General features: G+C 50.0%; 2 protein-coding genes across 2 annotated transcripts; one reads left to right on the top strand and one right to left on the bottom strand.

Annotated features, from left to right (window-relative positions):
- The first annotated feature begins 7571 nt into the window (after positions 1-7571).
- On the top strand, positions 7572-12241 carry BPIFB2 (BPI fold containing family B member 2). Its single transcript, XM_056507826.1, has 15 exons — positions 7572-7680; positions 7857-7950; positions 8223-8327; positions 8471-8608; positions 9049-9094; positions 9342-9402; positions 9644-9735; positions 9862-10038; positions 10407-10448; positions 10577-10741; positions 10984-11051; positions 11338-11383; positions 11654-11717; positions 11816-11892; positions 12173-12241. The coding sequence occupies exons 1-15, from the start codon at positions 7572-7574 to the stop codon at positions 12239-12241; spliced, it is 1353 nt and encodes a 450-aa protein (XP_056363801.1).
- A 3875-nt stretch (positions 12242-16116) lies between these two features.
- Positions 16117-26147, bottom strand: LOC130261153 (BPI fold-containing family B member 4-like). Its single transcript, XM_056507076.1, has 15 exons — positions 26036-26147; positions 25184-25298; positions 24633-24737; positions 24232-24387; positions 22641-22704; positions 22206-22269; positions 21689-21780; positions 20589-20762; positions 19926-19979; positions 19179-19346; positions 19004-19071; positions 17888-17930; positions 17341-17404; positions 16915-16991; positions 16117-16395 (listed from the first exon to the last, which is right to left on the bottom strand). Exons 1-15 carry the CDS (start codon positions 26145-26147, stop codon positions 16372-16374), a joined length of 1380 nt encoding a protein of 459 aa, XP_056363051.1. The 3' UTR covers positions 16117-16371.
- Positions 26148-26712: the final 565 nt, after the last annotated feature.

Here is a 26712-nt window from a genome sequence, read left to right as displayed (position 1 = left end):
GGCATCACAAACCCCAGTTTTCATGAGGAGCTGGTTTTACAGCTCCTTCCTCACTGCTGAGAACTCCCAAGGAGAATGATTGCTTACACAGGATGCAGAACAAATCCCTGTGGAGGACAGGGTTCTCAGAGCCTGCCTCCCCAGCAGGTTTTCCTGGGAGTGATTTCCTAAAAACACAGCAGTCTTTCCAAAGATATCTTCAATTCAGTGCCAACTTCCTGTCACCAGGAAAAGATGTTCAAATCATGTCAGCTCAATGAATTCAGGATCAAAGCTGTTTATTGACTTGCTAATGACAAGAAATTATCCAGGAGTCAGTGAGTTACACACTCAGGATCAATATCAGTGAAGCAGCTGTTAAATACCAACACCAGCCCAAACCTAATTCCTTTTGGGGTCCTAATCCCTGGGCACACTCCCCATTCCTCACAGCCCGTGCACCCTGGGAGCAAGGGTCACTTTCTTGCACCCCTGTCTTGTGGGAGGTGTGGATGATGCATCCAGGCAATGAGAATGTGATTTATTTAGGGATCAGCTCTTTCAGGACACTCAGCCTCTGCCCAGCCATGCCCAGCTGGCTTGGACAGTGCACAGCAGGACAGTCTCCCCATGGGGTCATGCCAGGAAGCCCAGCACCCTGCTGCTCACTCCCCCACCCATTCCTGAGTCCTGCCACAGTGGGGATTGGGGACTGCAGCCACGGGTCCCCATCCCTCAGGTGTCAGAGACAGGCATGTCCAGCACCAGCATGTCCTGTAGATTTAACAGGAAAAAGCACCTGGGTGGGATTTTACAGTTGATTCTGCGTTTGTGTGTGATGGACTAATGGCACAAAGCCCTGGAGTTGCCCAGGGGATGGCAAAGCCACCACAGCAGCATCCCTACCTTCCTCCACTGACCCAGCAGGTCAGACTGGATCCCTGCACACAGCACCCTGAAACGAGGAGACACTGTCAGAGACACCTCAGCTGTGGTGGGCACTGCCAGCATCTCCTGCATTTCCCTGCCTACCAAAGGATTTTGGGAACACTCAGAGGGAAAATCAGCAGGGTGGGAATCCTTGGGTTTGTGTGTTTTAGTTTAGTCTCTGCTTTTGGCATATTTCCCACATGAGTTAAGTAGATAAATGGATGCTGCAAGGTGGGGAATTTCACTGCCATTTCAGATGGTTTTAGCCATGGTTAAGGGAGATGTATTGATTTTTGGAGATTTCAGAGAGGCAAAGAACAGTGATAGCAAGGGGATTTGATTCTGAGGGCAGGAACAATATTCCAAGAGGCTTCAGAGAAGCTTTCTGCATCCTTTGGCTCTGTCCATGCAGGCAGATCCCTCCTGCCTCTGAGGGACTGGGCAGACAAAGCCTGACTGGAGGCACTGCCCAACACTTCCCTCCTCCACTGCACTGCAATGGAATGGCTGGACAGTGTCAGAGCCCCTGACAGTCCTGGGGACAGGAGGAATGTGCCAGGTTCCCACCCCACAGGTGCCACCAGGAGAGTTACTGGTGGCCAAAACACTCCCACAAATGCACATTGTACATTGGGAGCAGGGATCACGTCTGAGCATTTGTGGGAAAACAGTTTAGGAGGCTGATTTATCATTTGTTATTCCTTGAAATATTATTCCTTGAAATAAAATTTTCATTTTCAGGGTACACTTCTGGTGGGAGCAGAGCTTTGAAGCTGCCAGACCAGTGCAGATCCCACTCACAAAATTCAGGAGCCTCCACAAACCAGGGCTTGCCTCAGTTTTCTCTGTCCCTGCCTGAACTGGGTTATTCTGGATTAAACCTGCCTTAAGCTGAGTGGAGAGCAGGGCCAGATCCCCACAGATATCTGACTAAAATTATACCATTTAGTATCATTTTATGACTTTATGACATGTTGGGGGGCTGCAAGTCTGCCCTTTGACAAGCCTTTGGGAACCAGGTGCTCAACCCCAAGGGCAGCTCTGTCCGAGCATCACATCCCTACCTGCCAGGCTGGGACATGGAGGCTTCCAGCAGCACCAGTGCACTTGCTGCATAAAACCAGGAATGGCTGGAAATGCTGCTTTTCACCAGTCTGAAAGCTCCTTTGTGTGGCAAAACTGTGAAATCTGGTAGAGTGCACTGAGAAGAAGGAGGAGGCGGAGGAGGTGGAGGAGGAGAGGGAGGAGAGGGAGGAGGAAATGATCTCTGGGAAACAAGGATGGGAGGAGGATGGGGCTTAGCAGAGCTGGCAGCACTTTCTGAAGGGTGCTGTGAAGGACCTTGCTCATGACTTGGGCTGCACGCTGGGCAGGGAGAACACGTCACCCTCAGAGCCCTCATGCACCCAGCAATAATTATTTATTGAAGATCAAAAGGTGGGAAAGTCACTCACGACAGAAATTGATCTGATACAGATTCGGGCAAAATTTGCCTCATGTCTAATAAAACATGTTTTCTCTCTTTGCAAATCTTTTCTCAAGAATGCCATCTTCTGGTTTTAAATGAAGCTGAAGGTTTTCATCCCTAAAAGAAGCTCTGACAGTCTGGGTGTACAAAGCAGACAAATATGCACATTGCATGGAATAGCACAACTAGAGTGTCTGAATTTGTCCATAAAACCTTTGTTTAGTGGGAAAAAAGGACTGCAAAGAGTATTTGTGTAGAAATACAGACCTGAAGACTGAAACATCTGACAGTGCTGTTTCCTGCCCCTGAGGAATTGTCAGTCCTGGCAAACCAGCAATGTGTGCTTTGGGACTTACCTGCTGGGCTTTGGTTCTAACACTGACAAAGGTGATATGGGAGCTCCTGGGGTGCCTGTGGTGTTCTGCCCCAGCCACCCTCTGACCATCAGGTTTGCAACCAGAGTGATTTCCACGTTTCCTTCTGTAAAGCTGCTCAGAGCAAAGCTGGGTCAGCACAGGATAAACCCCAGGGATGAACAAGCCCCCAGATTCCCCAGCCATGCTCCCCATGGGCACTGGCTCCCATTAACCTTTTCACAATGATTCTCATTTGGACTAAGCCATGAAGAGCCCTGAGCCAGGGGAGAACACCAGAAAAATCACCAGGAAACAGAAAATTTTCACCTTTAGCCTGAACAAAAGACATAGGAAATGAGCTGGGTAATGGGGAACAGTCAGAGCCTGATGCCTGGGATTTGATGCTCACAGCAAAGTCCTCTCTTGCTGGTATTCTCATTGCCTTTTTCTTCCCCTTATTGTTCCAACTTTCCACTTAAATCTACTTTTAAATTTAGAAACATGTTTTTTCCAAATGAAAAATAACACAGTCTAATTTTGAAAAAAATCAGGAAAAATTGGTTTGGCATCCAAAACATCTCCATGCCCCATCCAGCAAGGATCTGGGGGTTGGAGGGCTGACTCTGATCCCCCAGAAATTCAGGGGTTGCATTGGGGCATCATCACAAAAGCTGGGCAGCCCCCCACACTGCATATGGTGCTGAGGCAGGAGCTGATGTGCTTTGCTGCCTTTAAGTTACAGTTCCTTCATGTGTTTGTAGACACAACCATGCAGAAAATCACCAGCTTTAATATCCCACTTGTTAGTGGGGAGTGATTCGTGGCTGCCTCCGGGCTGACACTTCCCAACCTCCCACTTTTATTCCTTGTCCCCGGTTCTGGGCTGGCAGTGCCAGCCTGCGGCTCATCACTCACCCTGAGATGCTTTTCATGGCTTGGTGTTGGGATTTTTTTTTCCTGCCATTTTCTGCAGAACATCACTCCTATTTAGAGCAGCTGAGACTGCTGGAGAATTTGCAGAATATGAGGAGTTCAGCACAAACCGCCCAGGGAGGAGTCTGTGCTGGAGGGTGAGGGGGTGCAGCTCTACCCCTCATATAAAACATATAAATTATCATATTTATCATATAAAACATCTCTATTAACATATCCCATCCCAACACACCCAGGACCCCTGCTGATCTTCTGCAGAGAGGTAAGGAGCAGTCAGTCTGTAAAACCTGACTGAGAAAGAGGAGAAGCAAAAGAATTGAAGGGCTGGGTGATATTTCTGTGTGAGCTGATCCCTAAGGGTTTCCAACATCTGCCAACACAAATAATTTCACTGATAAATCTAAAAGGCTGGGTAAGCTCTCAGTCTCGGGTCCCAAATGAGAGCTCCCAGCCAGCAGAGACTTGTGCACCAAGTCTGAAGGAAAAACCTCATCTGCTTAATTAAGTGGTACAGACAGAAGTGGGAGCAAGAAGAAACCTGAGATGGGCAATGGTAAATTCTGCTCTTGGAGACACACATGTAATTGTAGCTCTTGGAGGAGCAGCTCCCCAAAGGTCCATGGGGTTGTGCAAACACTGGGGGAGGACATGGGCTCAGCTGGGGGATAACCCAGTAAAAATTGTGATAACCTCATTAATATTCAATCTGATTTCAGGCAGGGTTAGAGTGAGGATGAGAAGAACCTTCACCCACACAGAGAATGGGTTCCTCAGTCCAAACCCTGTCCTAATTCCACATGGGAGATCCACCAGACTGCAAGCAGGCTGCACAGAACCTGCTCCAGGCTGCTGCTGTCCCTTTGGCTGCCCCTTTGACCTGTGGCCACCACTGTGTCCTCCTCCATTCCCTCCTGGGTACCCCACCCACCTCTGGGAGCTCAGCCTGGTGAGGTAATGCAGCACAAAGTAATTTATTTCCTCTGTTCATTTCTGTATAAAACTTGTCATGAGGTTTAATCTGTCATTACCTCCCTCCCAGAGCTGTGCTCGGTGGCCCTGCTGCTAAACCCAGACAAGGAGATTTACATCTTATCTAACAGGAGTGTAAGATTTATGGATAACTCCCGACGAGGAGCACATCATGCCAGACAGACACTTTTGTGCTAGTAACTTGATCAGTCATTATGCTGTGAGTTGACATCTAATTAAGCCTCCACAGACATCATCAGGTCCAGAACAGCTCTTCAGGAGGAGAAAATCCACCTCCAAGCACCGTGGTGGCAGATTATCCCCAACCCTTGCACTGCTGGAAGAGATAATAATGCTCCCCAGAAGATCCCCAACCTCAGGGAGAGCTGGCAATGTCACCTGCACTGGAAAAAGGAGTCACAAGGGCAAATTCCTGAATGCTGCTCTAAAACATGGCAAAGACTTATCTCTCAGAGACCTTCCCAGGCTGTGTCCATGTCCCTACCAAAGTCAGATCCCACAAAACATCTCCCATAGCAACAGGGGACTGGTCTGAAGGTTACAACCTTCTCAGTGGATTTGCTTTTCTGAGCACATTTCTTGCCTCTCAGTGGGCTCCCTTCACCAGTGTGGAAGTGTAAATCCTGCTCTCCCTTGGCAGGCTGCTCCATCTTCATATTTCCTCCTGACACCACTTCCAGGATGCCTTGGATGGAAATGCACAGCGTGGCTGGAATACTGCTATTCTTGGCATTTCCCTGTCATGCTGAGCAGGAAAGTAACACAGTGCTGGGGAGAGCCAAGGGCTTTGAACGTGTCAGGATGCACCTGGAACCAGCCCCAGATCCTCATGTCACCCATGACAAAGAACAAAGGCTGCTGCCCAGGCTGCAGGTGTTTCAACAAGCTCTGAGCACCTCACCCCACTGCCAAGGCAGTCAGACCAAAATGGGCACCTCAGCCCTCTCTGGGAGACTGGTCATGCTGAGGTCAAGACTGGGGAGGGATGGAGGGAGGTCAGAACACAAAGGGGAGCTGGTGTTGCCATGCAGGGTTTGTGTATGTGGTGTTTGCAGGTGGTCCGTGCTCTGTCCTCCAGGCCTGAAGGAAACCAGAAAAACATGATGGACACCAAGCACAGGAATGAGAGGAGCTCCTATTCCCTCCCATGAAGGGTTTCACTGTTTGTAGAGATATTATCAAGGAGAGTGGATACCACTGACTATATTTTCAGCCAATTGTAATAAATTTTGCCAGTGGCTTTTGATAGGGAATGGGTTTAAGAGAGGAAGGGATTATTGCACATGGGCCATTTCAGATCTTCTGCCTGGTCTAAAACTCACTGAACTCTCGTTACCTTGAAAAGACTTACCCAGCTCTGATGGAACCAGAGAATGTCCTAAATAAATTGCCAGGATCTCCTTCAGGTCATGTCCTAATCTCATCCCTTCTGGCCTGAGCTGCCCAGCAGGAGAGTGACACAAACCACAGCAGCCTCTCACAGAATCCTGGAATAGTCTGGGTTGCGAGGGACCTTAAAGCTCATCCAGTTTCCAAACCCCTGCCATGGGCAGGGATACCTTCCTCTGGACTTTTCCAAGTTCCATCCAGCCTGGCCTTGAACAATTCCATGGATGGAGCAGCCACAGCTTCTCTGGGCAATCTGTGCCAGAGCTTCACCACCCAAACAGGGAAGAATTTCTTCCTAATCTCTAACAGCCCTACACTCTGTCAGTTTAAAGCCATTGCCACTTGTCCTGTCATTCCATGACCTAGTCACAAGTCCCTCTGCAGATCTCTTGGAGCCCCTTTAGGCACTGGAAGGGGCTCAAGCTTTCCCTGGAGCCTTTTCTTTTCCAGGCTGAGCAACCTGAGCTCTCAGGGTGTCCACAGCAGAGGTGGACACAGAGGTGCTGTCCCTGTGGTGTTCAGAAGAAAGGGTGGCTGCAGAGCAAAGAAATCCACGTTTGCTTTCTTACAATGTTTGATTTCTTGGCACCCTCCACCCAGAGGCCTTTCTTTGTGCTCCTCTGGAACACCACAGGGAAGACAAGCTGCCCCAGCACCTGCTGTTCAATCCTTCACCTCGTCAGGTCAATGGCCAAAGTAATCAATTCTATGGGGAAACAATAAAAATGGTACAGAAACCAAAGTGTCCCCCCAGTGTCCTGGTTCCCAGCCCCCTTTGCAATTCCTGCCCCACCAGCCTTGGCTGGGAGGGTATATAAAACTAGCAGTATTTCTTAGTGTGGCCACAGCAAGACACAGGCTGAGTCAGAAGAATGGGAAGACCAGCCAGGAGAGGTAAAGATGCTTTTGCAAACTGAATAACTTGATACAGGCATTGCTTCTACTTTTGTGTGTCTCCATACGGGTCAGCACTCAGCAGAAGTGATGTTTTCTGCAAAGACTAAGATAAATATGTATTTTTTCTGCAGGTTAAACTTTCTGAATTACTTGTTTTCGTAACATTGTATGAGCTTCACAGACATTATAAACGATTCCCAAATGTTTTTCAGAGACAGATAAAACTTTCACCTTTTCATTTGACCTTTTAACTCCTCTATAACTTCCATTCCTTCCTCTATTAATTTTAGCATCTGTTTATTTGCTGTTTTCATTCCAGTTGTGGCCATTCTGTGCTCCTCAGTAAGTGAGATATCGCTGCAGGCACTGTTCTAGCTCACAAGATTGCAGAGGCTCTTCAAGGCTGAGCCTTCTGCCAGTGCTTTTAAGACACCACACAAGAGCTGTGGGGTTGTTATTGCAGCAAAGCTGACAAGCTCCACACCACAACCCCAATCAAGGAGCAGATCTGTGGCTCTGTGCATCAGTGGCCAGGCAAGGGCCACGTTGTTCTGACCAGGCTGCTGTGAGTGCCCTCTTCCTCCCCTCCTCCTCTTCCTCTTCTTTCTCCTCCTCCTCCAGGTGCTGGCATGGAGATGCTCTGCACCCTGAGCATCCTCCTGAGCCTCCTGGTCCCAGCTCACAGCACCAGGTCTCCTGACTGTGGTGGCATCCTCACCCCCTCTGGACTGAGATACCGTAAGTGCAGACCCACATCTCCCCTGCCAGCAGCAGGGGGAGGAGGCAGTGACATCTTCTGCTCTGATTCTGCCAGAATCTCCTCACCCCTGCCCGTTGCTAGCAATAAGGGATGAAAATGAGTTTCAGGACACAAGCTCCAGAGGCTCTCATAAAACATCTGCCCTGTTTCCCAGTTGCTGAAGTTTCAAAGCCACATGCAGAGTCAGTCCTCAGGAGGGACCTCATGGCCTCGCCAGCGCCAGACCCATCTCCCACCTCCCCGAGCAGGTGAGTTGCCCTCTCTTGCCCAGGCTTTGCTGCCATACCCCTGCTTCACACAGGTGTTTGAATATTGTCACAAATGGAATTTTGCCAGAGAGAACAAAAACTCTCCTGCAGATGAGGTTCAGAAATGAGTTTCTGGCTCCTCTGCTGGTGTCCAGCTGTAGCCAAACTCGTTCTGCTCACAGGGCATGGATTTATCTGTGCAGATCTCATGAATTTTGGGGTTTCTCAGGGTCTGTGGTGGTCTCCCAACACCTTCCCTTCTGCTCCAGCAGGAACCAGATTACCTCAGTCAAAGTTGACAAGTTTTCCCTGACCCTGATCCCTGACACCGGGATGCGGCTGAGCATCGAGGCAAACCTTGGTGTCACATCTGCCCTGTGAGTGCCGGGGCTGCCGGGCTGGAACCAGCCCCAGCTCCTGGCTGAAGTGACAAGGCACCTGCAGGAGCAAGGGTGGCCTGGGGGGAGTGTGGCCAGGAGCATCCCCCAGCTCCAGCCTCCTCCTCTCCTCCCGGGCACAGCTCAGCCACAAAGGAGATGAGGCTGTCCATCCTGGCAGACCTCCACGTGGACATGAACCCCGAAGGGAACCTGGAGCTGGTGACCTCTGACTGCAAACCCACCCTGGAGGAGGTGCAGAGCACCGAGGAGACAGACAGGTCAGCCCCACAGTTTTCCTCCCTGTGGGATTTGGGTAATGGGTGAAAGGAGAAACTGAGGGACAAGTATTTCTAGGCAGGAAGGTGATTGGATTGAGACTTGCTCACTGCCCTCAAAGCTAACAAAGGCCAACACTAAAAATTTATCTTCATGGGATGAACTTTGTTCTACTTTTGGGGTGGTTTCCCTATTTTAGGAGAATTTCAGTCTGTCATAAGGGAGGGATACTTTTAAAGCTGTGCAACTGTAATGCTTTTAATGCAAGTCCAGTGTCAACTCTCCAGTGGTTTAGGATTCAGAATGGTAATCACAGCTTAATAAATGATAGAAAACAATGGTAATTCTGTCTCTGGATGCTTTTTGTGTCAGATAAAAGACACTAACCCACCTTTGGCTGATCTGTTTTTCTCCTAACTCCTGTTCTGTTGTTTTTACACAGCAAGTCGTCAGGATCGGATATCGACAAGCAGATCAATGTTGAAAAAGTAAGATAAAGTTTGTAAAGGCATAAGACAGCATTATACAGGTCTGTAAGAATTAGAGCACCTTATGTCTACCTGGTGCTTTTCCAGATTTCCCCCACAGCTCCGTGCTCACTGGGCACTGCCATCATCCCCTGGCTCCTGCTACCAGCCAGAGCCAACACCCACCCCAGAGGCTTTCTGGGGGCACCCAATGCCAGCAGAGCCCCATGTTCATCTGTCACCTCTCTTTTTGTTCTTTATTCCATAGATTTGCCTGGAAGTCTCCAAATTGCTGCTTTTCCCAAATGAACGGCTGATGTCTCTGGCAGGTGGGCAGCTGCCTTTCAGTCCCACTGTGGACTGAGGGTTTCAAGGAGCATTTTGGAGCAGATTATGAGGTGGGAGAAATTCCTACCCTGCAGCAGTAGAGGCTCTGCTGCCATCATCTCCCTGGGAATCTGCTCTCTCTGCCCAGCTCTTTCCCTGTGTTTTTTGCTCTGGAAAACCAGACACTTCTCAGAGCCTGTCACTCCTCTCCTCTTCCTGAGCATCCCTGTGCTCCATTTGCAGCTCCATTCCCCATCACACCAAGCTGCCAAGTCCAGTACCTGCCCCTGGCTGCCCCAATGTACTCTGAGCAGGGAATCATCATCTCTTTGCAAGTAAGTCCTCATTTCCTGCTTATACAGCCCAGCTCCAGTCCTTGGAAGAGCTGTTTCCACCGAGTGCTACAGCTCTGAGACACTTTAAATTAATTTTCTTTTTGTGTCTTTTCTGTATCCCTGCAGACAACTTTCCAAGTGGCAGGGACAGTGATCCCCCTGCCAGTCAGCCCTGTGCCTTTCAGCATGCCCGAGCCAGCGAGCTCCAGCCCTTCCCACCTCATCCTGGCATTCTCTGAGCACTTCTACACCAGCTTGTTCTCTGCCTTGGAAGAGTCTGGAGCTCTCAACGTGAGTCTGCTGGTGAGTGGAACAAGGGAGGAAGGAAGGAGTGGGAGATACACACTTGGAGGGACAGCCCTGCCCCGGGAATGTTTTGGAAGAACCAAAAGCCCGATAGAAATGAGAGTGTCCAGGCACCTGCAGGAGTCACAGCCACTCACCCCAACCTCCTAAAAATATTCCTGGTGTAATGGAGCATGGAGAGTTTGCCATGAGGAGTAACCTGCATGCTGCTCCAGGCATGGGCTGGTGTGAGGAGGGCTCCTGCAGGTACCCAGGGCTGGGATGGTGCTCATCAGTGGGGCTGCATGGTCATGCTGGACACGAGCCCTGGAGCAGCAACCCCAGGCAAACACGAGTCTGCTCACAAGCTGTGCTTTGTGTTCCAGAGCTCTCTGACCACTGCCACCCTGGCTGAGAGGATCACTCAGGTGTGTTGCTATCACTGAACGCCAAGAGGCACAACCCCAGCTCAGGCAGTGTCCCCCAGCTGCCACCCCCCACCCTGGGGGCACAGGGACGGCTGCCATGCCCAAAAACATCCCTGCTCCCTCGGCAGATGGGCTCCCTCTTCCAAGAGGACCTGCCGGTGGTGCTCCAGGCTGTGACCCGCAGCGCTCCTCATGTGGTGCTGGAGGAAGACAAAGCCATCGTGCAGCTTTTCCTGACTGCCCAGATTGGAGCAGGATCATCCCTTTTCCAGAGCTTCCTGAGTGTGAACGTGGTGAGTGTGGAAGCACGCTGAGCTTGGGAAGTGTGTGCTGTGTATGTGTCCTGCTGCCCCTTTGCTCTGGCCCCAGTGCAGCCACTGCAGGGGCTGATTCAGCCTTTCCACCACAGCACTCCTGGTCTCCATCAGTGTTTGCATCATGCAGGATGCAGGGAGCTCATGGGTGGGTGCATCACACCCCACCCAGCCCAAGTGGGACTGTTTCCTCGCTGATCCTGCCTTCTGTTCCCCTGCAGGATGTGACTGCCAGGCTCCACTTCAGCGTTGCTGGCACGAGGATGATCATCTCTGTGGCTGCCATCGAGTAATGACCCCATCTGCTCTGCAGGAGTCCAAGGGGACACGTCCCAGCCACAGTGGGGAAAGGAGAGGCGAAGTGGTCTGGGGAGGGTTTTAGCTTTTAGAGTCTGGGCATTGCAGATGTGTCTTCTTCCCCAGGGAGACAGTGGAATTCCAGGAACATGGCTAGGGAGAAAAGTAGGAACTGCAGCTTCCACACTCCCACAAAGGCCCTGAGCCCACATGGGGAAACGGGAACTGCTCAGCACAGCTCAGCACCAGCAGCTCCTCTGCTGCTCTTTGTTTTCCAGGGACATCGAGCTAAGCCTGGCCACCTCTGATGTGGGTCCTATACTGGTAGGTACCTCCAGCTGTGGCCACTTCTGGTACCACCCTCTAGGAGAGAGACCCTGCTCCCCCTCAGCTGCCCCAGCCATCCTGGCCAGCAGGTGCCAGCAGGGAAATATGGAAATAGTGACTTTGGGAGCTTGCTGTACCTGGTAGGAGGAACAGCTGAGTCCTTGTGGGATGGGAAGTGCAGTGAGCATCAGGACCCTCTGACAGGTCTCTGCTCCTCTCCTCCTGCTCCAGCCCCACACCATGAGCTGACCCTGACTTTCCCCACAGGCTGCCTTGCTGGAGGAGCTGTTCCTGTCCACGATCCGTGAGGAGGTGCCAGCCCAGATAAATGGTGAGGAGATGGGAGCTCTGCGGGTGCTGCCATGCAGGATGCTCCACATGGACCCAGGCAGCACTCAGCTGGCAACTTTCCCTCTTTTTTTCTCTAAGGGGTCCTGAGACAAGGTGTTTTCCTGCCCCACATCGCCAGCTTCACTTACACCAATGTCAACATCACAATTCACAAGGTAAGAAATAAGACATTTAAATTGCTCCCTGCTGTGCTTGATTTAAAGGAAGACTGGGAGCAATGCTAACCTCCCAGCTCCAGAATAAATCAGAGCCTGATCGTTCAGCCCTGGTAACTTGCAGGACCAAGTTCCATTGCCTTAAATAGGCTGAGCCCATCTTTAGTCTCATGGACACAGGCAGTGGTTGGGGCTGTGGGTGGTGATGGTGAAGCCCTGTGTGGGCTGATGGAGCCACACAGGCACCATCTCAGTCTTCCTTCCTTCCTTCCTTGCTCAGGATTATGTCCTGATCCCCTGCAACCTCCAGCTAGAGGCAAGGACTGGACAGACAAGCACCTGGAAGTGAAGTCCAGTGTATGGAGTAAAAGAGTGAAGAATCATTCAGCTGACTCTCACATCATGCCAGTGCTTAAAATGTTGAAAATTTTCTTTCTCAACTCATCAAAACATCAAGGTTTTATATTCTGGATAATAATGGTGGTGTACTAACACCTTTCTCTTCCAGCCCTGCTCCGGTAGTTTTCTTGCACAGAGAATGGATTGTGACAATGTTCCATGCTTTAATTAAACATTTCTCTTTAATTCTGCATTTGCTGGTGTGACTATTGACATTTTAATTCCCTCAAGAATTTGCACCTATAAACAGATAAATTTTGCCCATCGTGTCCAGACCCTATATTTAATTAATTCCACACATTTATGAGGATGCAAAACAGACTTGTGTCTCTCAGCTGCAGAACAACATAGCCCCTACACCGAGAGATCTTTCATCTGCTTTTCCTCCATGTCTGTGTTACTATGGGAACATTACAGCTGGTGAGTTTCCTGGGTCAGAAAGAAGAGGAGGGGGAGGAAATCAGTCTGCAGAATGGTTTCTAATTTTAGACCTGAAGGCAGCTATATTTTCAACACTTTGCTTCTGAGGAAGCTCATCACGGAGAAAATGCTGAATGAGAGGTGACTGCAGGCGTCAGACTGCACCAGAGCCATGGACATTAGTGTTGGGATGCTCTTTCTTACTGACCAAACACATCTCCCAGCTGTTCAGGAACATAAAGGGGGGAAAAACACCCAGAACAGACACAGGCATCCAAAAGGGGAGGGTGGGTGATTACAGAGCTTCAAAAGCTGCCCTAGTCACTCAGTCACTGACTGGGTGAACCTGTGCTGATGCCCAGGAGGAGCATCCTCATCCCTGACCGTGCAGCTCCCACCTCAGCTGTCCCACAGTGGTCCTTCATGTAACACACCAGCCATGAAACCTTAATTACATCTACATCTGCTTTCACTTGCTACAACTATACCCATCATTTCTACTCTCTGAAGTTGCTGAAAAACACTTCAACACAACCTTGTATTTCAAAGGCTCAGGGATGGGAAAGCAAACAAAACAAGCCAGGTTGATTTACTGCAAGGAGTAAAGAACCCTGAATGTTTATATGCCCAGAGTGGGGACCTGACTAATGATGTTAATGCCTGAGGTTGGCCATAGCAGGAACAGCTCCAAATAAAAGCTTCCTGGTAGAGCTGCAACCATTATTCTTTGACTAATATATGTTAAACCAGTTTCCCAAAAGGAATAAGCTACAGTAGTAAAAAGATGCATTTCTTTGGCAGGGAATATTCTGGCTCCAAGCTTCACCTCATGACTCTGCCTCTCCAGTGCAGGGCTGGAGCCTCAGGAGCTGCATCCACAACTGCCAGCCCCAGCTGGGAATAGCCACAGCCTTAGAGCAGAGCTGGCTCATGCTGGAGAATGAGGGTCTCCTGCTTCTCCCTCCAGTCACCCCATTTACTGAGATCTCCAGCACAGCCAGGAAAAAGGAATGCTGAAAAAATTGTTTGCATTAGCCCCTTTGGCAAACACAAAATCCATCACTTTCCTGGGCAGTCCTGCAAGAAGAGCTGCCTGGTGACCCCCAGCTTCCCTCACTACTGTCACGTGGAGCAGCATGCACCAGCCAGGTGGTTCAAAGGCTGGAGCAGGGGAACAATCCCCTTCTCCACCCCCACAAAACAGCAGAGGGATGAAGCTTTTGCTGGAGCAAGAGCCAGAGAGCTCCAACAAACCCACAAACCACCAACAGCACAGCCAGTCCTTTGCAAATCCTCCTGCTGCTCACCCAGCAAACGATTTTCCAGCCTGTCAAGGTTCCAGTGCTAAAGAAACGTTCCCAAAAGGATTATACCAGCTCCTAAGGGTTCTGGATTGCAATTTCCTGGTCTAGGTATATTCCTGAAGCCACTAGAAATTCAGAGTATAAGATGTACAAGCTGCAGAAGTGACAAGTAACACTGAGAAGATGCTGGCCTTTCCTTTGGAAAAGGTTTCTCTGCTGCTTCCCCCTCTGTCCCATGTGATGAGCAGCATGATGGAGGCCAGACCCCAAGAGGAAAAGCCTTTTCCAGGAGCACAAGATAACTTCTCTACCCTTCTGTGACCCTGGGCCCTCTGAGCCAGTGCTCCATGCAGGGGCAGGCTCTCATCACATGTTCTTGCCACACTGTTTTCTTTCTCTAAACAAGCAGAGGCCTGGGGCAGTGCCAGATCACAGAGCCCTCTACAATGTGCCAGAGAAATGAATGCCTCCCAGCAGGGCAGAATACACACAGAAGTGATGGCCAAACGGGAATGAAAAGAGGCCTAAACTTTACTTACTGTCCAGAAGGTGTTTGCTCAGGAGGCAGAACAAAACCTTGCATCAACACAGCCTGTTCTGCCAACCTGTGGGCAAAAAGGATGGATGGTGACACCAAATCCCAGCAGTGCAGGAGCCCCGAGGTGGCACAAGGCAGATGGCAGCACAGGTTGCTGAGGAGTTGTCCCATCCCATGCTGCAGGTACCAGGGTCACATAGAGCCCCAAACCCTGCTCTGCCAGCTCTGAGGGTGTGCTGGGTCAGAGAACACGTGCAATGGGATCTGAGCTCCCTGCTCCTGGCTCCTGAGCAGGCTCCAGAGCTCCACAGCATCCTCTCTTGTTGGCACCTCTCTCCACGGGGTTCGCTGGAGATGGAGCTGCTTTAGTGCAGCACCCTGTCAGCACACAGCAGCACCACTCCTGCCCAGGGACAGCACAAGGCTTGTGCCACCAGCAGCTGAGCAGTCTCTGGGAGCACAGCCCCACGGGCAGCATCAGCCTGCACAACTAAGGAGCTGTTTGTACTCACAGGACACCCATCTCCAATGTCAGCATGGACTGCAACCCCCCAAAGCCTTTCTGCTGGACATAAGGCAGGCCAGCCCATGTGGTGACAGTGTGTGGCACCAGTTTGTGTTTGGCACAGCTCAGGAGAGCAATGGCCAGTTCACACAAAGAGGGACCCCCGTGGGTCCAGCACCTTCCCTGCTGCTGTTCAGTGATTCCTCTGCATCATCCCACAGCTCAGCCACAGGTTTGGGCCCCAAAGACACTGAGCTATTCCTACCTTCAGGCAGAAATGCAGAGTGGAATATTGCCCCATCCCTCCCCGGTCAGTGCCAGACTGCCACAACCTCTAACACACTCATAACAACATCCAGTGCTGGGAAAAACTGGTGTTGGAGAGACCATTTAAAACCTGAGATTTTTTTGGGTTTGGGATTGTTTTTTTTATAACCCAGAATAGTTTGGGCTTTTTAAAATCCAAAATGCTGGTATTCTTGTCACTGTGACATGCAGAGACCAACAGGCTGTGACATCAGCCTGAGCAGAGGTGGTTCTGGCAGGCAGACAGGTGCTCTCCAGGGCTATCAGACCTCTCAGTCCTCTGGGAAGAAAGTTTTCCCTCCAGATTCTATCAGGAAATGCTTCATGACCTTTGGAAATTCGATTTAATTTTGATTTCTGCTTGTGGCTTAGCATTTGGTCAGCAGGTTATCAGGCCAGGAGGAGCCACTGAAAGTTCAATTTTTTTCCTCAGGAAATTCAAATGGGAAGACTTTTCAAATCCAAACTCAAAATGTCACAGAGGAGCCAGATCTCAGGGTGGAGGCAGGACAGAAGCTCACCCCAAGAAACATCAGAAACCAGAACCTCATTCCAAGCACTAAAAAAGTAGGAACATTTATTAAAAGAGTTACATGTCAAATGTATTCTGAGATCCCACTCAGCACTTCACACCCTCCTGGACAAGGATGGGGAGATTCACTTCCACATGCAACAAATTCACTTTTTCATTCTATCAGGAAAAGTTTTACCTCAGAGCAAATTTCCCAATTCCACTGCAGCACCACATTCAACTGCTGTGACTGTGACCCCAAAATCACACCAACTTCTCTAAATAAATATTTGTACACAGAGCTGCCAGTCAGGTTTGGCTTACGCAAGTGTCAAACTGCACTCACATGAGCCAATTCACCTTAAAGGGTCTTAAATATTATCAAGAATATAGAATCAGGTTTGGCAAAGAAAAGCAGATAATGCTGGTCCTGGCATTCCATCCTTGCTGCTCTCTTCCCCTCTCTGCCCTCACAGTTCTCTCCATGCTCCACAGCTCACACCAGAAACACTATCAGGCCCTGAAGGAGAGCAGGGAGAAACACAAACACGTTATCTATCATCAAAGGATGTTGGTTCACAACACACAGCAGAGACAGAGCCCTCCTGCAAAAGTACTCATGTCTAGTTTGCAATAAGGAGGGGACAGAAGCCTTTGGGATGTGTTGGGGAATATCCTGGCTCCTCCAGGACACCTCCAGAGTGAACTGGGCTGGAACTTGGGGCAATTCAAGAGTCTTTGAATGGTGCAACTGGAGAGGATTTGCCTGAATGCCTGGATCCACAGCAGAGCTGCTCCCACTGAGTTCTGAAAGAAAAGAGGGCCTGGACAGGGAACTGGGACCTGCCCCAGTGCCTGAGCACTGCTCATGATCACATCCCCAGGTAGCATTCCTGACCTGAGGGGGGGCAGACAGAGCAGCCTTTTCAGTCTTTCAGGGATTAAAATCTACAGTTCTTGCACACACAGCCACCACTGGCAGAGTCCTGTAAACAGCCCTGGTGCCTTGCAGGAGGGGACAGGCCATGCCAGCACTCACCGCTTTTATCTGGAAGTCCACTTTCACTAAGGGGATGTGCAGCACGTTTGGTAGAGGGATCCCCATGCCCAGGACACCTGCAGGGGACAGACAGGCCCTCACGTGCTGAGCCAGCTCCCACCCACACAGCTGATCCAGGTAGGGCACAGGGAGCAGCTTCTCAGGGCCATCACTGTGTGCTTGGCTTGCCTTAGGCTCTCCATCACTGGCTGCTGCCAGAACTGATGCTGGGGTCGTGCAAATATAAGGTTGGACTTTTAACTACATCCTCAAAATGGGGATTTCAGGGTTTTGGCTCCAGCACTCCTAGCACATCTTGCAAACACACACTCACACAACACACACACACATACACACAACCCCCTCTTCCCTCCTTGCCCAGAACTCAAAGTGCTCCCAACATTACAGCCATCCAAGTCACCTTACCATTGACCACAGGCACGAATGTTTCCATAAGCAAACTGCTGCAGTGGGGCTTCAGGGGGGAGATCTGAATCAGAGAAAGGAAAACCATGTGAGCAGCACTGCCTGGCCCATGCCAGCAGCAAGCAGGACCCTTGGGACTGCCAACCACTGCCCACTGACACAACAAAAGAACAGTCCCTCTTGTCTTTAAAGTGAATCTACTTTTCTTCTTCAATTTGTATTCAGACCTGCCTTTAGAAAAACTTCTCCCTCATGATGCTCCTGCTGCAGCTTGATGTGAGCTTTGCACAAGCAGAGGTGAATAAACAGATTTCAGCTTTATATTTTCTTTATTAGAAAAGGCAGAAGAGAAAAAGAAACCCCAGCAACAGAGGAGTTACTACAACCTACACCTCAGAGCAGCTAACAGCTCTGACTCTCAGCAGGGATAATCCATCACAGCATCCCACAGCCACTGCCTGGCTCTCTCCCTCCCCAAGAGCCACAGGGCATCACACTTGGCTGCTCTCCCTGCCCAGTAAAGCCCAGACTAGTGTTAGAGACTTACATTACTGATGCCAACATCAGAAGACTCCAAGGAGAGGGAAGTGCTGCAGGGAAAGGAGAGCAAACAGCAGGTCAGACACAAGGCACTGGCCAGAACTCACAGCCACCTACAAGGACACTCAGTCCATGGGCAGAGACCCTCAAAGGGACACCTGCTCTATAACACAAAAAACAGGGACTGGCACACTTGCAAGAGAGAAAAGAAAATGGGAAAATAAAAGCTTAACCTAATTTTAATTTGCTTGTCAATGATGCAGCACTGCAGCAGGGCACACACAGCTCCTGGCTGCACCTTCCCTCTCCCTGCCCAGATTATTCACTTCCAGGAAGGAGGCAGCTCCTGACCAGCTGAGAGCACAGCTTCTGGAGCCCCGTGGCAGGGGAGTTGGAACTGGATGATCTTTTAGATCCCCTCCAACCCAAACCACTCTGTGAGTCCAGGTAAAAGCACACAGTCTGCATTTAAGGACCTGGTGAATTTGCTACAGTTCCTCATCTATCACTGCAATCACACGACTATCCATACCTAAAATGGATGCTTTATTTCCACTTTCAATTTCTCTTTTCTACTTCTATTGAATCTTGTTATACCCTTGTCTATTGAATTAAAAACCTTTTGAAGCATTTCTATTCCCTATATCACTGCATACAAGCTATGCCAATTTTGCTTCTAAATCCAGCTCTTTGACAAGCTAAATGGCCCCAAATCCTCAAACCTCCTGCTATAAGGAATGCTCTCCAGTCTTTAATCATACCTTGACTGGCATTAATGACAGCACTTTCCTTTACTGCTTTATCATTCATGTCCAATATCAGGCATTTCGAACCACTGCCCAGGATCAAAGTCAAGCTGACAGTCTTACAATTATTCAGGTTACCTCATTCCTCCTTGTTATAAAACTGACATACTTTTCCTCCAGCCTCTTAAAACTTTCCAGCTGCTGCAATCCTTCCTGAACTACCCCATCTGCCTTATGCCATCAGTCAGGTATGAAATTCTCATATTCAGGAGATGAAATGTCTGGTTTACAGACACGGAAAACATTTCAAGTGAGGATCCCCAGAGCCAGCACTGCAGCACAGAGAATGTCCCCACCCGCAGAAGGGGACAGCTCACCTGCCCAAGGCCAGCTGCAGCACCAGCCTGCCCCCAACAATTGACACACGGACGTTTAGAGCAAGGTCCTGCAAGCAGAGAGGGAGAGGATCAGCACAGGGAAACATCCCCATCCCAACCACTCACCCAGCTGGCTGCAGGCTGCACCCCTGGAGGCAACTCCATCCACACTTACAGCCTTCAGCAGCAGGAAGTTGAGGATGGATCCATCCAAGTGGTTGCTGAATAGCTGAATCAGGACTGAAAGCTTGACACTGGCTTTGTTTTCTTCCAGGAGGATGAGTGGGTTCCCTCTCAACACCAGTTTGATGCGCAGAGGACTGGTCCCATGGCAGGTGGAGCACTGTGGGAATTGGGGATGTATGGAGGTGGCTGCTGGCACCCCACACAGCAGCCAGGCAGGGGACTGGCATTTCTAGAGCAGACTCTCACATTCCTATAGCTCCACAGGCCTCCCCAAGGTCACACACACCCTGGACAAGCCAAATTTACAGAGCAAATAGGTCTGGCATCACAGATCAGCTCTCCATGCTCAGGCCACAAGGGGCTGAGGAAGGAAAGGTGACACAGAGGTCTGTGGGTGTCAGAGGGTACCCAAGAAATGGGATATGCCAGACAAGAAAACAGGAGATATTTATCAGCTTTCTATGTCACTGGCTACAAGCTGAGAGAAGGCTTTCCCGTGGCCAGGGAGCAGGAGGAGGCTGGAACAGACAATGGCACACTGTCTGCACTGGCTGTGCAAACCCCCAGAGCCTTCCCCACTCCCATCAGCTGCTCAGGCAGCAGGACAGGCTCAGGCCATGCTGGTGCAAGAGGAGGGGCCCACAACACTGGGGACCTTTGGCAGGGGCATGGTGGCACATGCAGGTGTGTCCTGGAGAGGTGCACACAAACCCTCGTGCCAGAAGAGGTTCCTCACCCCGGCAGGAGCGATGGTCCCCACGGCTTCGCGCAGGCGGCTGGCACCGGAGAACTGCGGGAACAGAAGCACCAGCAGCCCTGCTGAGCTGATTTCAACAACACCCACCCTGCCAGGGCCACCCCCTTACACAGCACCCTCAGCCCCCCACCCTCTCTGCTCTCCAGCTCTCTGGGTGACTCCTGGTATTTGTTAAGGTCATAGCACCCAGCCATGGAAGGTGATGTCCTCCAGAAGCTTTCAGCACCTTCCAGTGTGTGGACCCCTCACATTTCCCACTGGAAGTAGAGATCAGAGGTACAGGAAATGCAAACACCCCAGGAATGGCACTGCAGACATGCAATGTCTTTTCTCAGTGGCGCTTTGCAGACTCCTTGGAACGGGTCACAGCCTGCAGGAGTCCGTGGCACAACCAGTACACAACTGGTCTCAGCTGGTGTCCCCAGAGTGTCCTTACAGAGAGGAGCACAGCTGGGCCGTGTGGGTGCTATTACAGCTCTGAAAAGGGCAAGGGAGGCAGTGCTGGGAGAGCAGGGAGCAGACACACAGCACACACACCCAGGGACAGGCACAAACAGCCCTCCCTGGGCAGAGCTGAGGCCAGCCTGATGCCTGTCCCTTGTCACTCTTTCCAGCATGAAATACAGGCCCTGCTGTACTCACAACATCTGGCGTGCAGGGGAAGGTCTGTGGTGGCAGCTGGAGCAAGAGGGACAGGACTGCGTTGAGGAAGCTCTGGCGCATCACCAAGAGCAGGAGCCTGTCCATCAGAGGAGGCAAAGCAGAGGGGGATGAGTCGTGGGGGATGGTGCTGCCTCCCACCTGCTTCACCACACCCTGCAAAGAGAGGCACACAGACATCAGTGCTCAGAGCCTTGAGGCTCGTTCAGATCCTCACAGAAGTGTGGAGCAGTGCCAGCTGCACCTCAGGGCTTCAGGAAAGCACTGGACCCAGAGCAGTTCTCTCTGTTTCATAGGTGGCAGGAGCTGATAAAGCTGAGGTGCTATTAGCTAATTACACACTTTTTCCAAATCACAAATCACTGCTTCACTTCATCCTTCAGGTCTCGCTCCAAGCACTGAGGGGTGGTGTGCTGCACCTGGTGCTCCCACACCTCCCTCCAGCTCCAAGAGACCCACACTGACACCAGCCTTTTGCTAAGAAGATGATTCTGCCCATCTGGGAGGCTTGGGGGGCAAAGGCTCCTCCCAATGAAGTCGTTGCACCAAAGCCAGTGCAGCAGCCTGTGTTTCACAGGCTGCAGTGTTTGCTATCAGCCCCTGCCCCTCTTTACTGCTCATGTCCCACTTGCTTCTCTCCAGCTGCTTGCTTTTTTTAAAGCTCTCCTGTTTGCTTTTTGCTGCTTTTTTTCCCTCCACAGTGAGACAGAAGTAAAAAATACATCGGTTAACCTGGTTTAGCATTCACCCATCACAGAGACTGAACAGCAAAGGCAAAAAGCACCAACACCAGGGCAAGAGAGACAAAACTGCTCATCCCATGAGAAGGAGAACTGCTCATCCCAGCAGCCACATCCAACACACACAGCCCTGGGCAGACTCAGGGTAAGTTGGCATACAGAGCAGAAAAAGAAAAGCACACACAGTGCTTAATGGTGATTTGGATAAAGATCTAAGCACTCAGGAGCTGCTTTTCCAGGACAAGTCATTAGCCCAGCTCCTCGTGGGATTCTATAGCTCCCGTGGGATGAGGTAAGCACACTGACAGGCAATGCACAGCCACGCTCCCAGCATTAACTTACATCTAAATCCAGCCCAAGGAACTTGCCAGAGGTGTAGGGGATGCTGGCCAGCTGGTAGTGGATGGTTCCTGCAGTGCCCACCGGGATCACCGCTGCACACAGGAAAAGGATCTTTACAGCTCCAGGAAATCAGCAGCAGCACAAATTCCCCTGACCCCAAAGGCCCCCCCCCACAAACAGGTCCAAGCATTCAGGGCTGAGGGGTGCTTGCTGCTACTCCAAAAGGCCAGAACACCCCCAAATTCAGCTTGGTTGGGTCTGCCTTTAGGATATAGCATAAAAAGAGCATCATAGGCGATAAGAAAAATCTGAAGATGATGCATAAAAGTGGAATAAGGAGTGCCAAGGTGAGAGCAGTTCATTGGAATGCTGGGGTGTGAATTCCAGGCTCAACAACAGCCCTGCAGAGGTGCTGGACTTCTGTTGATGCACTGAGGAACTTGACATGGGAAATGGGTCTTGTTCCCACTGTGGGAAACACAGGGAAGCAGTGCCTCACCCCCCACAAATAACCCACCATTGAGAGTGCTCAGGAGATGGATGTTCACAAGGTTCATCACAATATCAACCACAGGACAGAGCTGCAGCACAAAGCAGGAATGTGACTGCTCAACCCCCCTCACCATCACCCACAGCCTGCCCTCCCTCCTTTCCAAACCCTCCCTCCTTTCCCCTCCAGGGAAAAACTTGCATGGCAATAGACACAGCTGGGATGCTGAGAAAGACTTGGGGCAGTGGAGCATCCCTGGAGCTGTGGGACCACACTCAAGGGGAATGTTTTGATCTGGGGCACATCTGAGGGCAGCTGCCCTGTGGATACCCCAGCCCCATGGCCCATGCCAGGGATGTGGGAGAGCAGCACAGAGAGACACTGGATCTTGCTGTGGCCTTACAACCAGTTTTTCCCAATATTTCTGTGTTTCAGCTGTGAAAGGACAATCTTCAGCCATACCAAAGCTGGCAGAGTCGCTGTCAGCTGGCGAAGCACCAGCTCATTCACAGACAGGGTGAGCAAGCTGGAAAAGAAAGGAAAAGAACTCCAAATCAGCACAAACAAAGCTCCAGGACAGGAGACAAAAAGATCTCCAGCCTTCATTTTACATTCTCTTACACTGTCAGTCATCCCTTCAGGGCCAGTGGCTGGAGACCAGAGCAGGGGCTGGAGATGCAAAAGAGTCACTTACCCCACTGAGGGGAGGATTTGACTCATTGCTGAGAATCATTAAGGTTGGAAAAGACATCTAAAATTATCAAGTCTACTCATCAGCTCTGCACCACCACTAAACCATGTCCTCAAGTGCTATAGCCACATTTTTTTTAGCTCTTCCAGGGGTGGTGTCCACTTCCCTGGGCAGCCTGTTCCAATGCTTGACAACCCTTTCTGAGAAGAAGTTTTTCCTTCAGCTCTCAGGGAGCTTTCACTGCATGAAAAGAGTGAGCCTCTCACAGCCTGACCTTGTGTTTGGTATCTCCCTCTGGTATTTAAATCAGTGCTGCAGTTAAGGGAAGAGGGAGCTGTTAGGAAATATCTTCATGTTAGTTACTGGGAACAAACAATTTGCATCTGGAATAACAAGAGGAGAAATCTGCTGTGTGACATTTCCACACTGCTGCTGAACAGCTCACTCAGGATGTGCGATACTTGCAGCAGCACAGAGGCAGTTTGGTCTGATAATCAATATATTTCTGGACTGTTGAGTTGGCAAGACACAGACAACAGGAATTCATAAAGCACCTGTTATTTATGCCCAAATTCTGCCTACAAATGCATCTGAGGAGCTGCCATGAAGATATTTGTGCATATCTACACTCCCCTTGCCCCCACCCAGAAGTTCACCTCCTGCAAACCATCACTTTAATCCTGCTAAAAATTAAAACAACCCCCAGAGCAGATGAGTCGTGTTCCTCTGTTCACTCACACAGCATTTTTCAAAGCAGCTGCTGCACTGATTGAAATATAATGCATAATGTAAAAATTAATTAGGAGAATTTCGATGAACCTGAAAAGTGAGTAATTCAAAAGCAATAGAAGAAAACATTTCCCATGATCAATTTACTGCTGCGTTCATCAATATATGAAGTCAGCAAATCCTTGCTGTCAAGAATTTAATCAGACTGAGCAAGAGATGGGACATTTGCATGGAATTGCATACAACCACAGCAGTCAGAGGGAAACTCCACATGCTGGGCATTCTCCTGGGACAGCAGCCAAAGGCAGAGTACAAAACCAGGGAAAGTAATGGTCCTGTTTTCCTGGAATTCTCCCAGCCCTATTACTCCTACCCTTCGGATATCAATTCTCTAGGTAAGTCTAGAGAAATTGTGTTGGGAAAGGTACCAAACTTCATGCTTCAGTTCTTAAAATTTCCACAGGCAAACAGAGCAAATTAACCCTCATTTCACTGAAGCAACTGGCATTGGCAGTAGGAAAGAAATTCCATCCCTGAGGCCTGGCTCTGTATCAGCTGAGCACCGTCTGTGTCCTGGCACAGTGTCCATACTGTTGGATAAAGGGGAGAGGATTGCACAGAACAGGCACTTACCCAGAAAGGACCTTGATCTTTATGGCCCCAAGAAGGCAGAGGCAGTCTTCAGTGACAACCTGGAACGTGCCAGATTCAAAATTTGTGCATTTAATGTTTGCAGTGATGTTCACCTCCACTAAGATATCAATGAGTTCTGAGAGCAGGCCAACCAAGCTGCAAAAAAGCAAATGGGATTATTCCATCTCTCAGCCTCTACATACAGAAACTCAGCAAAGCCATGAGAAACAGACTTCTCCTCCATCTCCTGCAGACTATTACCAATGCCACAGGTCATCTTTTGGTGTCTGTTTTGCTCTGTGACTTTATTATAGGTAAGAAACACCTCAAAATCCTTAAGAGATGCAAGATATGTCAGGGTAGGGGTTTCCCTCAACATCCATGCTGGGTCCCCCACTCACCAGTTGCCCCTGAGCTGCAGCTTTGCCCCGATGGTCAGCTGGACCCCGATCCCTGGCAGCAGCATCACCGACAGCCTGGGCACCCGGACCTTGATGAGGTGCAGGCTGTGAACAACAGCAAAGGCTGGCACAAAGCAAAAGCACCTTCCAGCAGCCCAGCAGCTGTACCCAGGGAGGAACCCACAGCACCCCAGCCACCTCCAGCTGGAGGCACGAGGATAAAGACAACTGACTACTTGAAGGCAGCCTAGAACCAGACTGAAGTAGAAGCTGGCTTTGGAGAGCCATCTGCTTTTTCTCTCTGTGGTCCTTTTTCCCTCTCTCAGTGCTGTCATGTATTAACAGCACCCCCAGAGCTGTCATTCTGTGCCTGCACCCATAACCTGCAGTGTCCCTTGCCACCCACACTGCGACCACACAGACATTATCCAGGTCAGAATTCCAGTATCATGATAAAACAAGGGTAACAGCCCTGGCCAACCATGCCAAGGACAGCTCAGCTCATCTTTTCAGAGCTGATGCTGAAGGTGCACTCACAGCAAAGCACTTACTCCGTGATGCTGGTGGGAGAGTTCAGCTGACTCCCTTCACCCATGATGTTGGGAACCACGAGACCCTGCAGGTGCTGGTGGATGAGCCCATTGTGAATTATGGCATCTGAGAGAACTGGAAAACATCTGTGCATGAGGACCAGCATAGGCAGCAGGGACCTCTCCCCACTCAGGCAGACCCATCCTGGCACAGCAAAGCCCCTCCACTCCCCAGAATTCCTCAGGAGACATCAGCTGTCTCCATGCACTCACATAACACAGGGATGGTGTTTTACAACTTTGGTGCCATAAACCAAAGATGGCCTTGGTGAAGTAAACAGGAGGGGCAGCAGAGGAAAGCATCCCAGACTCCAATTCAAATGTCACAGTTTGGCTGTGCACTGCCAGGAGCACCAGTGACCCCACTCATAGGCTGGGCTTCCACTCACAACTCATTTCCCCTTTGCCAAGGGGTTTTTATTTGTTGATTTTTGCCTGTTTATTTTTGCTTTTGGATTTTTTTTAGTAGACGCAACTTGAAACAAGCCTGAACATTGCAAATATTATGATGTCTGCTACTTCACAGCAGCTGTTTGTCAAATATCAGCTGCTCCAATATGGAAATGAGAAACTGAGACAAGAAGAGGAAATAACCCAGATCTAGCCCTGAAATTCTGTATGGCTGCTTGGAGCTGAAACATGCCCCAGTTCTGGAGCAGAGAATTCCCTGACCCATGAATCTGGTGATGGCTCTCAGGGGCCCTGAGCAAAGTCTGCAGCCCTGATGAATTATGAAATAAAGGAAATTTTACTGCCCATCACAGTCCCACAGAGCTCTCAAAGCAATCACAACCCATAACTTTCTGTAGTTACCATTCTGCATTGCCTGTGGGCTGATGGCACAGGACAGACCAGACAAGACTTCCTGCGAGGGCGACAGGAGGCCACAGAAAAAGATGATTCCAAAAAGCTTCAAAACCATCATCTCCAGAGGATTCCCCTGCTGGCAAAGGAGACATCAGAGGGGCAGTGAGGAAAAAGACTTTCAGAAGTGACCCCAGTCACTTTACAAGGAAAGAAGTGAAGAAAGGAATCCCTCCTTTATTCTTTATCTGGATAAAAGGAGGCTCTGCTCAAGCTCAGAACAACAGAACCTTCTTCATGTCCACACATATGGACAGGTCAATAAAGAAGGCTCTTTCCTCATCCCTTGTGACTGGCCCAAAATGTTCACACAAAAGAAGCCAAACTTGATGTTTAAGTTATTTCTGTATCCCTGCAATGTGCAGTTGCAGGTGTTTTGGTGAGGGGCTTTGCCAAGGGAAGCATCTGAGGATTATCTGCATTGCTTCTACCTTTCAAAAGCAATAAACTAAAGCACAAGTGATAAAAATAAGCTAGCTAGAAGTTACAACTAAATAATTACTAGCATAAAGTTAATTATGACATAGCAGACATAAGGAGGAGATCAGGAGCTTGGCACCCAGCACACTCTCCAACCAAAGCAGTCAAGCACTTCCAGAGTGAGGACCCTGATCCTGCCACCCTTC

Source organism: Oenanthe melanoleuca, chromosome 20 (assembly GCF_029582105.1).
Source record: "Oenanthe melanoleuca isolate GR-GAL-2019-014 chromosome 20, OMel1.0, whole genome shotgun sequence".
Classification (NCBI taxonomy): domain Eukaryota; kingdom Metazoa; phylum Chordata; class Aves; order Passeriformes; family Muscicapidae; genus Oenanthe; species Oenanthe melanoleuca.
Note: the sequence above shows the minus strand (reverse complement) of the source record. Positions and strands in the feature narration are given on the sequence as shown.

What these genes read in the sequence shown, in the direction of transcription:
- BPIFB2 (XM_056507826.1), top strand. Translation starts at nt 7,572, where the DNA reads ATGGAGATGCTCTGCACCCTGAGCATCCTCCTGAGCCTCCTGGTCCCA. An exon ending in CCCCTCTGGACTGAGATACC is followed by an intron (nt 7,681 to 7,856) that starts GTAAGTGCAGAC and finishes CCTGTTTCCCAG; the next exon opens with TTGCTGAAGTTTCAAAGCCA. An exon ending in ATCTCTGTGGCTGCCATCGA is followed by an intron (nt 11,052 to 11,337) that starts GTAATGACCCCA and finishes TTTGTTTTCCAG; the next exon opens with GGACATCGAGCTAAGCCTGG.
- LOC130261153 (XM_056507076.1), bottom strand. Translation starts at nt 26,147, where the DNA reads ATGATGGTTTTGAAGCTTTTTGGAATCATCTTTTTCTGTGGCCTCCTG. An exon ending in CAGCGACTCTGCCAGCTTTG is followed by an intron (nt 22,270 to 22,640) that starts GTATGGCTGAAG and finishes TTTGTGCTGCAG; the next exon opens with CTCTGTCCTGTGGTTGATAT. An exon ending in TGGACTTCCAGATAAAAGCG is followed by an intron (nt 16,396 to 16,914) that starts GTGAGTGCTGGC and finishes GCTCTCCTTCAG; the next exon opens with GGCCTGATAGTGTTTCTGGT.